Genomic DNA, 11673 nt, shown 5'->3' with positions numbered 1-11673 from the left:
GGGTTTGCGCACACCAGCTTTGCTACGAGTCACCATCGAATGAGAAGGCCCATCTGGAACGGAAGAAGGCCTAGGCTCAATAAACGGCTGGGCTGAAGCAACAGGTGTTGCAGTGGACTGAACCACGGTTGGGGAGGTAGACTGGCCCATATTGGGCTGTTCCATAATGGGCTGCTCCACAATAGTTTGGTTCGTAATAGGTTGATCCACAGGTTGGGCTATTGCAGCTGTGGGCCGAGTAGGAGAGTCGTCAGACTCAGAAAACCATGGACCGATAGGTGGCTCAGTTGTAGTGGGTGCCAAAGTGGACTTAGTAGGAGATGTCCATCGAGCAAAACTACCAACAACACAAGCATCTGAGCTAGGAACTGAAGCACCAGGCTGCAGAAATGGAAGAAAACCCTCATCAAAGATGACATGTCTTGAGATATACACCCGTCCAGTAGGGCGATGCAGACATCGATATCCCTTGTGTTTGTCGCTGTAGCCGAGAAACACACAAGGTAAAGATCGAGGTGTAAACTTATGAGCTGCGTAGTCCCTCAAATACGGGTAACAAAGTGAACCAAATACTCTCAGCATGGAGTAGTTAGGTAGCTTCTGAAATAACCCATGAAGAGGAGAATCCATCTCCAGTACGTGTGATGGTAGCCTATTAATCAAGAAAACGGTTGAGAAGAAAGCTTCCACCCAAAACCTGTAAGGGACTGAGGCTGCATACATCATAGCAAGCCCAAGTTCCACAATGTGTCTATGCTTCCTCTCTGGCACACTGTTTTGTGCTGGTGTACCCGGACAAGAGACTTGATTGATAATACCACAGTGTTTGAGATGAGAAAGAAATACTTTATCAGAAAATTCACCACCACCATCACATTGGAAAACTTTAATTTTTGTAGCAAACTGACATTCAACCATGGACTGAAATTCTAGAAAGGTATGGAAAAAATTAGACTTCTTTTTAAGAGGATACAACCAAGTAAATCTTGAAAAATCATCAATGTAAATGACATAATAGTGAAAATGTTGAACACTAGCCATTGGAGCCTTTCCCCACAAATCACAATGTACTCGGTCCAGGGGTGCAATACATCTAGTAAAAGAACTAATAAAAGGAAGTTTCCTAGTCTTGTTAATTTCACAACTAGAACACAAATGCTATGAAGGTTGGGTTATAGAGATTAACCCTTGGTTACTAAGGTATTTCAGTACATGGCTTTGAGGATGCCCAAGCCGCTGGTGCCAAATGTTTGCAGTAGTAGACTGAAACCGAGAAGAGAAATGGACCTGAGGGTCCTGATCAGTATATGACTGAGATCCAGAAGATGTATGAAACTTATAGAGACCACCAATGTTACTCCCCAATGCCAGTATCCTCTTGGTGGGAAGATCCTTAACCACAAAACCATGTTTATCAAACTCAAAGCTACATGGATAATCATGAGTTAATTGAGACACCGACAATAGATTTTTCTTAATAGAAGGAACCAGCAAAACATTTTTCAATGGCAGAGATGTAGTACCAGTAGATATGGAACTATTGCTAGTGTGTGTGATTGAGAGATGATTACCATCACCTACCATAACTTTGTTGAAACCACTATAAGGAGTAAGTGAATGGAGTATACCTGGAGATTCTGTGACATGCGCAGTGGCCCCAATCAGGGAACCATTCTGAGTCTTGAGAGTTCTTCAGGTGAAGAGCAGTAAGTGCCTGAGGGATGTCATCCGGCTGATAGCTATTATCAAATCGGCTATAACATTTCAATGCACCATGTCCATATTTGTGACAAATCTGACATTTGATAGTGGAACGATAGTATTGATTTGAGCCTTTAGAGCTCTGAAAAGAATTAGATCCAGAACCAGTACCTTTGTTCTCCTTATCTTCAGAAGAACGAGAATTCTGGACAAATCCTCTGCCACGAGAGGTAAAATGGTTGTGTTTCTCTCGTCCTTTATTAGATTGACCATCGGATTTTGGAGTTTTAGCTCCAAGAAATGCAAGATGTGGACTAGGGGAATCTGAACCATTACCTCGGTTTCTCAGCTCATGACTCTGCAACAAAGGAATCAGATCTTGATAGCTTGGTACTGGAGGCTTAAGCATAGTAGTTGCAAACGTCTCATAGGCTGATCCAAGATTTGTTAGAAGCAAGAATACCTTGCGTTGATCTGGAACTGGTTTGCCTATGGAACTCAACTGGTCACACACGTTCTTGAACTCAATCAAAAATGAAGACAGAGGTGAAGACTCTGTTTTCTTCAGAAAATGTAATTTTGAGAGCAGCTCGAACTCGCGAGCCTCGGACGCTTGTGAAAAAGCTGTAGCAAGTGTACTCCACAAAGCCACTGAGGACTTGATCCCTACTGCGAGTCCAAGAACCTCTTCAGAGAGGGTTCCTGTGATCCAAGCCTTCACAAGTCGATCCATTCGAATCCACGACTGATATGCAGGATTCACAATCATCTTGCCTTCCAAGTCTACGATCTCACAAGCAGGAGTGGGACATTCACCATTTACGAACCCTAACAGATCTTGACTCTCGATGAGTGAAAAAGTCTGTGTCTCCCAGAGAAGATAGTTACTTGAAGAAAGCTTGATTGTGACGAAGTTCGCAACATTAAGGTTGCTAGGATACAGAAACTGAACTGAGGAATCAGAAATCGCCATTGACGAACACTGTGAGAGGTCCGCTTCTCGCAACTCTGATACCATAACAGGAAACTGAGAAGAAGATGAAAGTGAGATTAGATCTCTCTCAACTGAGAGAGAGTCATCCACGAGAGATATATTTATATATGTAAAAATAGGTTACAACCTAACCCTTGAATGACAGAATAATTACATGTATTGCCATTACCCTAAGTTATACCAGACTCCTCTATTGGTCTAATACTCATCGTCTTCCTTGTGTTTGAGTTTTGATATCCACTCCATTTTTCCCTTTGTCTATGGGTTTTCCTCAAAATCTTGGACACATGAAACTGAAAGCATTGTGGTGCATCTAATAAAGAATTAGTTTGACGAAATAATGCTAGTACAAGATAACATTAAAAAAAATTGCCGAGAAATAATTTAAAACAACTTATAAGTGATGCAAATGCTTTGTTTTTTGTGGAAGAAAAGCAAAACCAGAGAATCTCTGAACTTGGAGAGTGTAGCCTGAAGTGTGGAAACAAATCAGAGGACGAGTCTTGGTGGTCGGAACTAAATCAGTACTATTATAATCTAAACTCTAAATTTTGAAGTGGGTGGAGTAGATTTTGCAAAATAATTAGTGGGTTGAATTCATATATGAATATGGTGCTCCACCTGCAGTTGCTTCCACTATCCTTGGTGGCAGCAATTTCATGATTACCACCGGCCGGAACTTTGTTTACTCTATCCACGAGGACCATGACTCGTTGTATCTGTTAATTTCTAGGGACTGAACATTGTAATTGCCTCTTGTAGCCTTGGCCATTTGAGACTAAGAGAAGTGACAGTAGGATGGGGGTGCTGCGGGGAGTGGGGGCAAGGCTGGTGCAAGGGGTGGTAAGGGGAGGAGAGAGGGAGGTGGACCAGAAGCTGGAGCCGTTGTATGAGGGAGAGGGGGCAGTTTGGATCCTCTACTACCGAGCTGCCCGGCAGGATCCTACTGCCAAGACACAGTAAGGCGAGGAATGATCGCCTTACCCCTGTCCGAGCGCCTTGCTCGGGTGAGGGTCGGGCAAGGCGGTCATTTACCGCCTTGCTGTGTCTTGGCAGTAGGGTCTTGCTGGGCAGCTCGGCAGTAGAGGATCTGAATCCGGAGAGGGGGAGGGGAAGGAGGTAGAGACAGAAAGAAAGGAGAGAAGGAGATAGAGGACAAAATTACAGAAAATACCCTAACTTAAGAAATTGACATATAATTGTGGGATAGACAAATAAGTCCGATTACAATAATAGAATGTAACCGGATTGGTTACAAACAACTTTACTCTTATTTTAATAGATATGTGATTCCATGTATCACAATACATAAAACATTATATATAAATAAACCAATATAAAATCTAGAAAAAGAATCATATTATCTTAAGGGGGAATTTCCTAGATCTACTAGATTAAAAGAAAATTTACAAAATCAGTAAAGTAAATTATGTTTTACATTCATAAGTTACTTGATTTAAAAAGATTTACCAAACCCCCACATGAGTAAAAAAAGTTAAATGAATAACCTAAAATGCCCCCAACATCCTTCTCTCTCCTTCTTCTTCTTCTCCCGACGGAACCAACCACTCCCTTGATCGCCCCCCCGCAATCCTGCCCCATTCTTCTCCTTTCAATAGCAGCCCTCTAATTTCTAATTGGAATGGTCTGTCAATCAATCAATGGGATCGCCTACACCTAATGGGTTGATTCAAACCTGGAATAGCATTTATAGATAGAAACGGAGAGGCTTCGACTGGGACTGGTTCAACACAATCACAAGACATGGCAGGTTGGCAAGATGCAACAGTAGTGAGATTTGGTAATGTATCATTTATAATTTCAAATAATTCAACAAAAAATCTCCTTATATCCGACCTCACTTTTATCATCTCCTCCCAACTTCTCTCTCTGTGACTTTGTCCGTGGAAGTGTGGCCGCCTCGCGGGCACCGGCTTCCAATGGCAAATCATTTCTGAAGGATTTTAAGAAAGGAAAAACTAGATTGAAAATGTACGCGTTACTCTCAACCAAAATTCCCGCCATCTTTCCGATAAAAAAGTCCGACGCTATAAAGTGTTACAGAAGAAAACTCAAAATCGGGGCAACGTCAGATGGTCTTGAGACGGTTGAAGAACACGGAGGAGACCAAGATCCAAGCAAAAGAAGTAGTATTGAGTCCATCTCGACTACTACTTCATCTGCTACTCCGGCAATTGATAAAGACATAAAAAAGGTAAGCTTTATTTCCTGAAATCAATTGTTGTTTCTTTAGAACCTGAACCATAAATCGTTTTCGGGAAATACCCATTACCCAGTTCATATGATTTATGGTTAATCGTTATCTTTTATTATCACCCACCATCCCGGGTGTATCTGTGTTTGTTCGGAGGAGTACGAAATATAGTTCCAAAGCATCATACCGAAAGCAACATTTTGTCATCCAATCTCAATTACCCACATTCTATTTAACACTGGAAGTAGTTCTTCGTACATTGAAAGTTATTATTCTCAATATCCAGGGATAGCTTTAATTTTCACTGGCTATGTGAATTGTGAATGCTTTAGGAGTAATTTAATTCAGTTCAAATTTAAATTCTTACTTTGCCCATATGGCATTCCTTCTGTTTTCTTTATGGATTTAAGAATTTCTTGACTTGAACTTGGGTCTTGTGAGAAATTCATTTTCTTTCAAGTTGTATCTTCGTGAGTTTGTGTTATATATCAGGTTGTTCAAAAGACTGCTACAAACTTTTGCGCCTAGGGCTTCCACCGCAACAAAGAATCCTGCAGTACCTGGGACTACTTTGTACACTGTTTTTGTAGTTCAAGGTTATGCTTCAATGTTGCTTGGTGGGGGCACTTTCGTTCAATTTCATATTTCCATCGAATGAACCTGACATATGGAGATTGATGGGGATGTGGTCCATTTGGATCAAGGGAGTGGCTGGTTCCGTCGGGAGAAGAAGAAGAAGGAGAGAGAAAGATGTTGGGGCATTTTGGGTTATTCATTTAATTTTTTTTTACTCATGTGGGGGATTGGTAAATTTTTTTAAATCAAGTAACTTAAGAATGTAAAACATAATTTATTGCTACTGGTTTTGTAAATTTTTTTTTTAATCTAGTAGATCTAGGAAATTCTCCCTTATCTTAATTTATAAAATGATAAAATTAAGAAAACAAGATCCAATAAGGTAACTTAATCAGACAGACTAACACAAAATATATTTCAGACATTTTATTAATATCAGATTGCTAAACGGATCGAATAATAATCGATTGGATATGGGGATTATTATGTTCGTATCTGATTAGTTTTTGGACGGATTTGAATTCTCATAAACAGATACAAATGCGGATCAAATACGAATTTTGGAATAACCGTTGACATTATTATGTGATCGGTTGCTGCCCAACACATAATCTAGTGGAAAAAAATCCACTAGTTTATACTATGAACTAGTGGATTTTTTTTTTTGCTAAATTATTAGTTGTTGATAAATGTTATAAGGGAAAATATCATCCCCCTCTTTTCTATGTTTCTTTAATATCAACTTAGTATCCAAGTTTTGAAAAATATTGTCCCCTCCTTTACTTTATAAAGTTACTATCAACCGTACCCTAACTGTTAAAAAAGTCATTAATTGATGACATGGACATGTCCAATTTTTTTAAAACCCCAGATTACCCTTAATTTTTTTTAATTCCATTTTTACCCTCTCCAATCCCAAAATCCCTAAAAAATCAAAATCCCTGTTCTTCTTCTTTTTCCTCTGAAGCTGAAGGTGAAACTAACTAAGCAGATCGTTGCAGCTCCGGAAGGAGAGCCTTCTCAAGCCACGCCTCAGCGTCTTCCATCATCCCGGGGCTGAGCCTGACCATTAAGATGCAGAACTCCGTCTCGTTGAGAGCTCCATCGCCGTCCAGATCTCCTTCCCTCACCATCTTCTTCTTCTTCTTCTTCCAGAACTCAACTGCCTTCACGATTTCTTATGTTTAGGTTATTGATACTGTTATTTGCTCCGATTGAGTTTATATTGATCTCACATGTTTTTTGTAGAGTTCAAAGATCAGCTATTCTTTTTAATGATAATCTAATGAAATCTGTAAATTTTTTTGAAATGCGGAGCTACAGAAGAGTAGAAATAATGGCAGATTTCAGATTTCTACAATTACTTCAGTGTTGACTGATGAGAAGATCGATTAGAGCTTAAAAGACTATTTTTTTTCTTCCGAGTTCAATTCTGGACTGTGGAATCCACGGTTGATTTCACGGAAACAGAATCTAATAGAAGGAGGTAATTAGTTCGGATAAGACTATTTTTGTTCATTGATTTCAAAAATTGCATTGAAACTTTAATGTCTTTTCCAGATTCAAAACTGATCGATAAGTAGTCAACTGAGTTTAAGCTTTGTGATTCCAGGTTATAGCCACAATATGATGTCATCTTTTGCTTCTTAATTCGGACGGACATAAAAAATCGGCATCCTTTTCAAACGAAACAACTTCCTTACAATTTATGTCCATCAACCAAAGTCCAGAAATCTGAGGAATTGGATATCATTATTACCACCCTTCATCGTTTTTCACCCCAAATCAAAACCCCTTTTTTAGTTTCTGTATCTTCTTCTTCTTCTTCTTCACACCTGCAACATCAAAACGAGGAAGAACTGACAGCTCCTCATCACCACTTTCCTCACGGAAAGGTGACAGAACCCGAGCAGAACACACCTCAGCTTCCAGCATTTTCTTAATAAAAGTAGATTCCTCTTCAGCATATAAATTAATCAAACTCGGTCGATCCGAAAAGGAGTAATCCAGTGAACTTGACCCCATTAAACTTCTGAAAATCATTATATGTCAAATTTTTGTAATTCGGAGATTTTGCAGGACAAAATCCATTGATTAGAGTCGGATAGCTGTGGATTTTCTTCTGATCTGTTTCCAGATTAACTTGCCTCACTGATCCATCAACCAAACTTCCGGGTAAAAAAGAACGATCCTGGCGGATAGATGACGATTTTCACGATGAAGCGTATATTTGGATAATTCTTCTCTTGTTCGCAGAGGAGGAAGAAGTAGAAGAAGAGGGGGCGATTGCGTCTTTTATTTGTTTTTTAACAGCGTTAGTCACTCAAGGCATGGTTGATAGTAACCTTATAAAGTAGGGGTTGATATTTTTTAAAACTTAGGTACTAAATTGATATTAAGAAAACTTAAAGGAGAGGGATGATATTTTCCCATGTTATAATGGAGAAGTTATAAGAATTATCTAAAGTGCTAAAGAGCTGGCATATAACTACTTATAATCTATTAAATCGTACCTGTCTGCCCAATGAGAATTCACATAGAAGATATACTTTTTGAATCCGAGAAGAAGGCTTTCTCAATCAAACTCAACGCACTCAACTTACCTGTGAAGCACTGAAGCCATAAGACCATATATTCTCAGATTCGGCTCCTCTCCTATCTTTTTCTCATCCCTTTTCTGTACACGCATCAACTAACCTTGACAAAACCAGAGTTTGCAAGGGATCGACTCATCAATTCGCGCTGCTAGCATTTTTCATTTACATGTCTGTCTTATGTTTTGTATTGAAACTTCAAATCTTGCTTGTAAAATTTTTTGAGGTCTCTCAGGCCTTTTCCCAAATAGCTTTTGGCAATGGCTTCTAATGTTGCTTTTCCTCATATTCTCTTCTTCTCTTTTCTTCTTTTTCTCCTTTTGGATGTCTCTCAAGCTAAAGTGAACTTGAATTCCCATCTCATATCTGGCGATGGAGGCTCTCCATGGACTTCACCTTCCGGTGACTTTGCCTTCGGATTTCGCCCCCTTGAAGATAAGAATTTCTTCTTGCTCTGTATTTGGTTCAACCAAATACCAGATCAAACTGTTGTTTGGTACGCCAATGGTGGTAACCCAGCACCAAAAAATTCCATTATTGAGCTTACAAAAGGTGGTCAATTCGTGCTTACAAATCCTAAAGGCCAGCAGTTATGGAAGGCTGAAATGATCAATTCCAGAAATGTCGCTTACGCTGCCATGCTCGACAATGGCAACTTCGTGCTTAAAAGTAAGAAGTCTGTTCACATATGGGAGAGCTTCAGCCAACCTACAGACACCATGTTGCCTGGACAGACACTGCAAGTGGGTGGTAGTCTTTCTTCTCGGCTGTCGAAAATTGACTACTCAAGGGGAATGTTTCAGCTCCGATTGCTCGAAGATGGAACGCTCGTGCTCAATCCTGTCTCTTTGCCGTCTAATTTTCCTTATGCTCCCTACTTTGCTATTGATGCTAATCCCGCTGATGATTGTTCGAAGTTGGTCTTCAACGAATCAGGCCGTCTTTATATAGAGAGGAGCAATGGAAGCATTGTTAATCTCTCACCATCCGCCATATTCCCAATTGCTGGTTTCTATCACAGGGCTACCCTTGATGTTCGTGGAGCATTTTATCTGTACGCCCATCCAAGGCCTTCTCGTGGCGGTACTGGAGACTGGTCCATTGAGAAATCATTTCCTGATAATGTCTGTGACATTAAAGGGTTCCTAGGCAGTGGTGCTTGTGGTTATAATAGCTACTGCAAAGTAGCTAATGGGATGCCGCAATGTAAATGCCCACCTGAATACACCCTAAATGATCCAAACAACAGTCTCAGTGGCTGCAAACCAAAAATCCCACTTGTATGTGAAAAGGGTGAATCTGGTTCCCCTGAGACTCTGTTTGAATTCAAGGAGCTGAGAGGCACAAATTGGCCATTCGCTGATTACGAAAGGATTGAGCCCATTAGTGAAGAGGGCTGCAAGAATTCTTGCTTGCTGGACTGTTACTGTGCAGTTGTTATTTATAGTAACGTGAAATGTTGGAAGAAGAGGCTTCCACTCTCCAATGGGAGGTTCAAGGCAAACGACACTTTGAAGGCTTTCTTCAAAGTAAGGCTTGCAAGTTCTTCAAGCACGAAGAAGAAAGATCGAACAATAGTTATCCTGTCTGGATCGATGGGTGGTTCTATATTTATGATCAACTTCCTATTGTTAGCTGCAATTTGTCTGACTGCTTGCATTGCGTACCAAAAAAGACCAAAAGTTAGTAAGCAAGTTTCTAGCATTTCAGAGACTAATCTGCATTCATTTACATACAAAGAACTCGAAGAAGCAACAAATGGGTTCAAGGAAGAATTGGGACAGGGTTCTTTTGGCATTGTTTACAAAGGTCTCTATCCATTCAGCTCTAACAATCTGGTTGCAGTCAAGAGACTAAACAAGCTGGTTCAAGAAGGTGAGAAGGAATTCAAAACAGAGGTAAGTGTGATCGGTCAGACCCACCACGAGAATTTAGTTCGATTGTTTGGATTTTGTGAGGAAGGGCCACACAGGCTTTTGGTATATGAGTTCATGAGCAATGGCTCTTTGGCAAGCTTTCTCTTTGGACGCTCAAGGCCTCATTGGGACCGAAGAACCCCGATTGCAATCGGGATTGCAAGAGGGCTTGCATACTTACACGAAGAATGCAGCACCCAGATCATCCATTGTGATATAAAGCCTCAGAACATACTTCTCGACAATTTTTTCAGGCCAAGGATTTCTGATTTTGGATTGGCAAAGCTCTTAATGCCTGACCAGGTCTTAACTCTTACAAGTATTAGAGGAACTAGAGGGTATATGGCACCAGAGTGGTTCCGGAGTATGCCGATCACAGCAAAAGTGGATACTTATAGCTTTGGAGTGATGTTGTTGGAGATTATCTCTTGTAGGAGTGTTGCCCAGACAGCCTGTGGTGGCAAAGACAAAGCAATATTAACGGACTGGGCTTATGATTGCTACAGATACGGTAAACTTGAAGAGTTGGTGGAGGGGGATGAGGAGGCCATGAGGGATGAGAAGAGGCAGAAGAGGCTAGAGACTTTGTTGATGATAGCAATTTGGTGTATTCAAGAGGAGACGTCGCTGAGGCCTGAAATGAAGGAGGTGTTAAAGATGCTTGAAGAAACTGTCAATGTTCCCAGTCCGCGATGCCCTTTTCCCCTCAGTTCTTACTGTTAACTTCACTCTCTTTGTCTCTTGTTTCCATTCATTCACAGCATTGAAATTGGAACTCCAATTTTCTGCTTCAAACACTACATTACAGCTTTTATGTCACACTGCAAATTGTATTCAAATGAAAGCCTTGATCAAGAAAGATGGTCATTTGTAATTTAGTTGTTTTAGGAGGATAATAGAAGACTCTATCTGTCTTATGTATGCAAATTCAGTTATGGTCCAAGTATTAACAAATGTGGGTTTCTCTTCCCAGCGTAGTCTGGTTTCGTTCCTCCCAGAGTAATCTGGTGTTTCTCCTCCCAACGTAGTCAGGTGTTCGTCCATATAAAGACTCTTTACCTCAGGATGTGATCTTTTCCGTCCTAGTGTGTGTTCAGATCCGTTAGAACATTTATTTTAGAAACCTTAATCTTTGTCATAAAAGCCTTAACTGTGAAAGCCAGAGCTAGAGTAGTAGCGGAGTTTCTAGTTGAGGTGCAGCATCTAGTTCACTAATCTGAGTTTGTTGCAAGGTCAAATCTGGTGCATTTGCAGTCTTTGCTTCAGCCAGATTGCTAGATCTGTCAGTGTAGTTCATCAAACTCTTGTAAGAATTGATTTAAAGCTGAAGCAGAGGTTCCTCTCAGTCCATGATCAGAGTTTGCTGCAACTCTAACAATACTATTGTCGCTTCATCAGATACAGTGGAGTTCCATGGGGAGAGTATTTGTAACATCTGATTCACGAATAACGGAAGATTGAGACTCTTGAATTTATTAATCCCACCCGTTCTCTCCTCTTTCTTTTTCCCTTCACCACTTCACCTATCTCCTCTTTCCCATTTTAATCCTTATTATGAATCATCTCACAAGAATGAATTTCATTTCCCTTAATTTTACAGGGCACCGGCTTAGAGGGAAATATGCTCCCTTTCCAGCAAGCATAGACCTGTGTTGATGTTTCTTTCAGCAACTAAGC

General features: G+C 40.4%; 1 protein-coding gene and 1 long non-coding RNA gene across 2 annotated transcripts; both read left to right on the top strand.

The window, feature by feature from the left end:
* Positions 1-201: 201 nt before the first annotated feature.
* On the top strand, positions 202-5590 carry LOC122660408. Its single transcript, XR_006332681.1, has 3 exons — positions 202-212; positions 4800-4910; positions 5403-5590. It is a non-coding gene; the product is annotated as an uncharacterized LOC122660408 (long non-coding RNA).
* A 2682-nt stretch (positions 5591-8272) lies between these two features.
* On the top strand, positions 8273-10719 carry LOC122653272 (G-type lectin S-receptor-like serine/threonine-protein kinase LECRK3). Its single transcript, XM_043847250.1, has one exon. It carries the CDS (start codon positions 8341-8343, stop codon positions 10717-10719), a length of 2379 nt encoding a protein of 792 aa, XP_043703185.1. The 5' UTR covers positions 8273-8340.
* Positions 10720-11673: the final 954 nt, after the last annotated feature.

Source organism: Telopea speciosissima, chromosome 1 (assembly GCF_018873765.1).
Source record: "Telopea speciosissima isolate NSW1024214 ecotype Mountain lineage chromosome 1, Tspe_v1, whole genome shotgun sequence".
Taxonomy (NCBI): Eukaryota; Viridiplantae; Streptophyta; class Magnoliopsida; order Proteales; family Proteaceae; genus Telopea; species Telopea speciosissima.
This window is presented reverse-complemented; position numbering and strand designations above follow the sequence as displayed.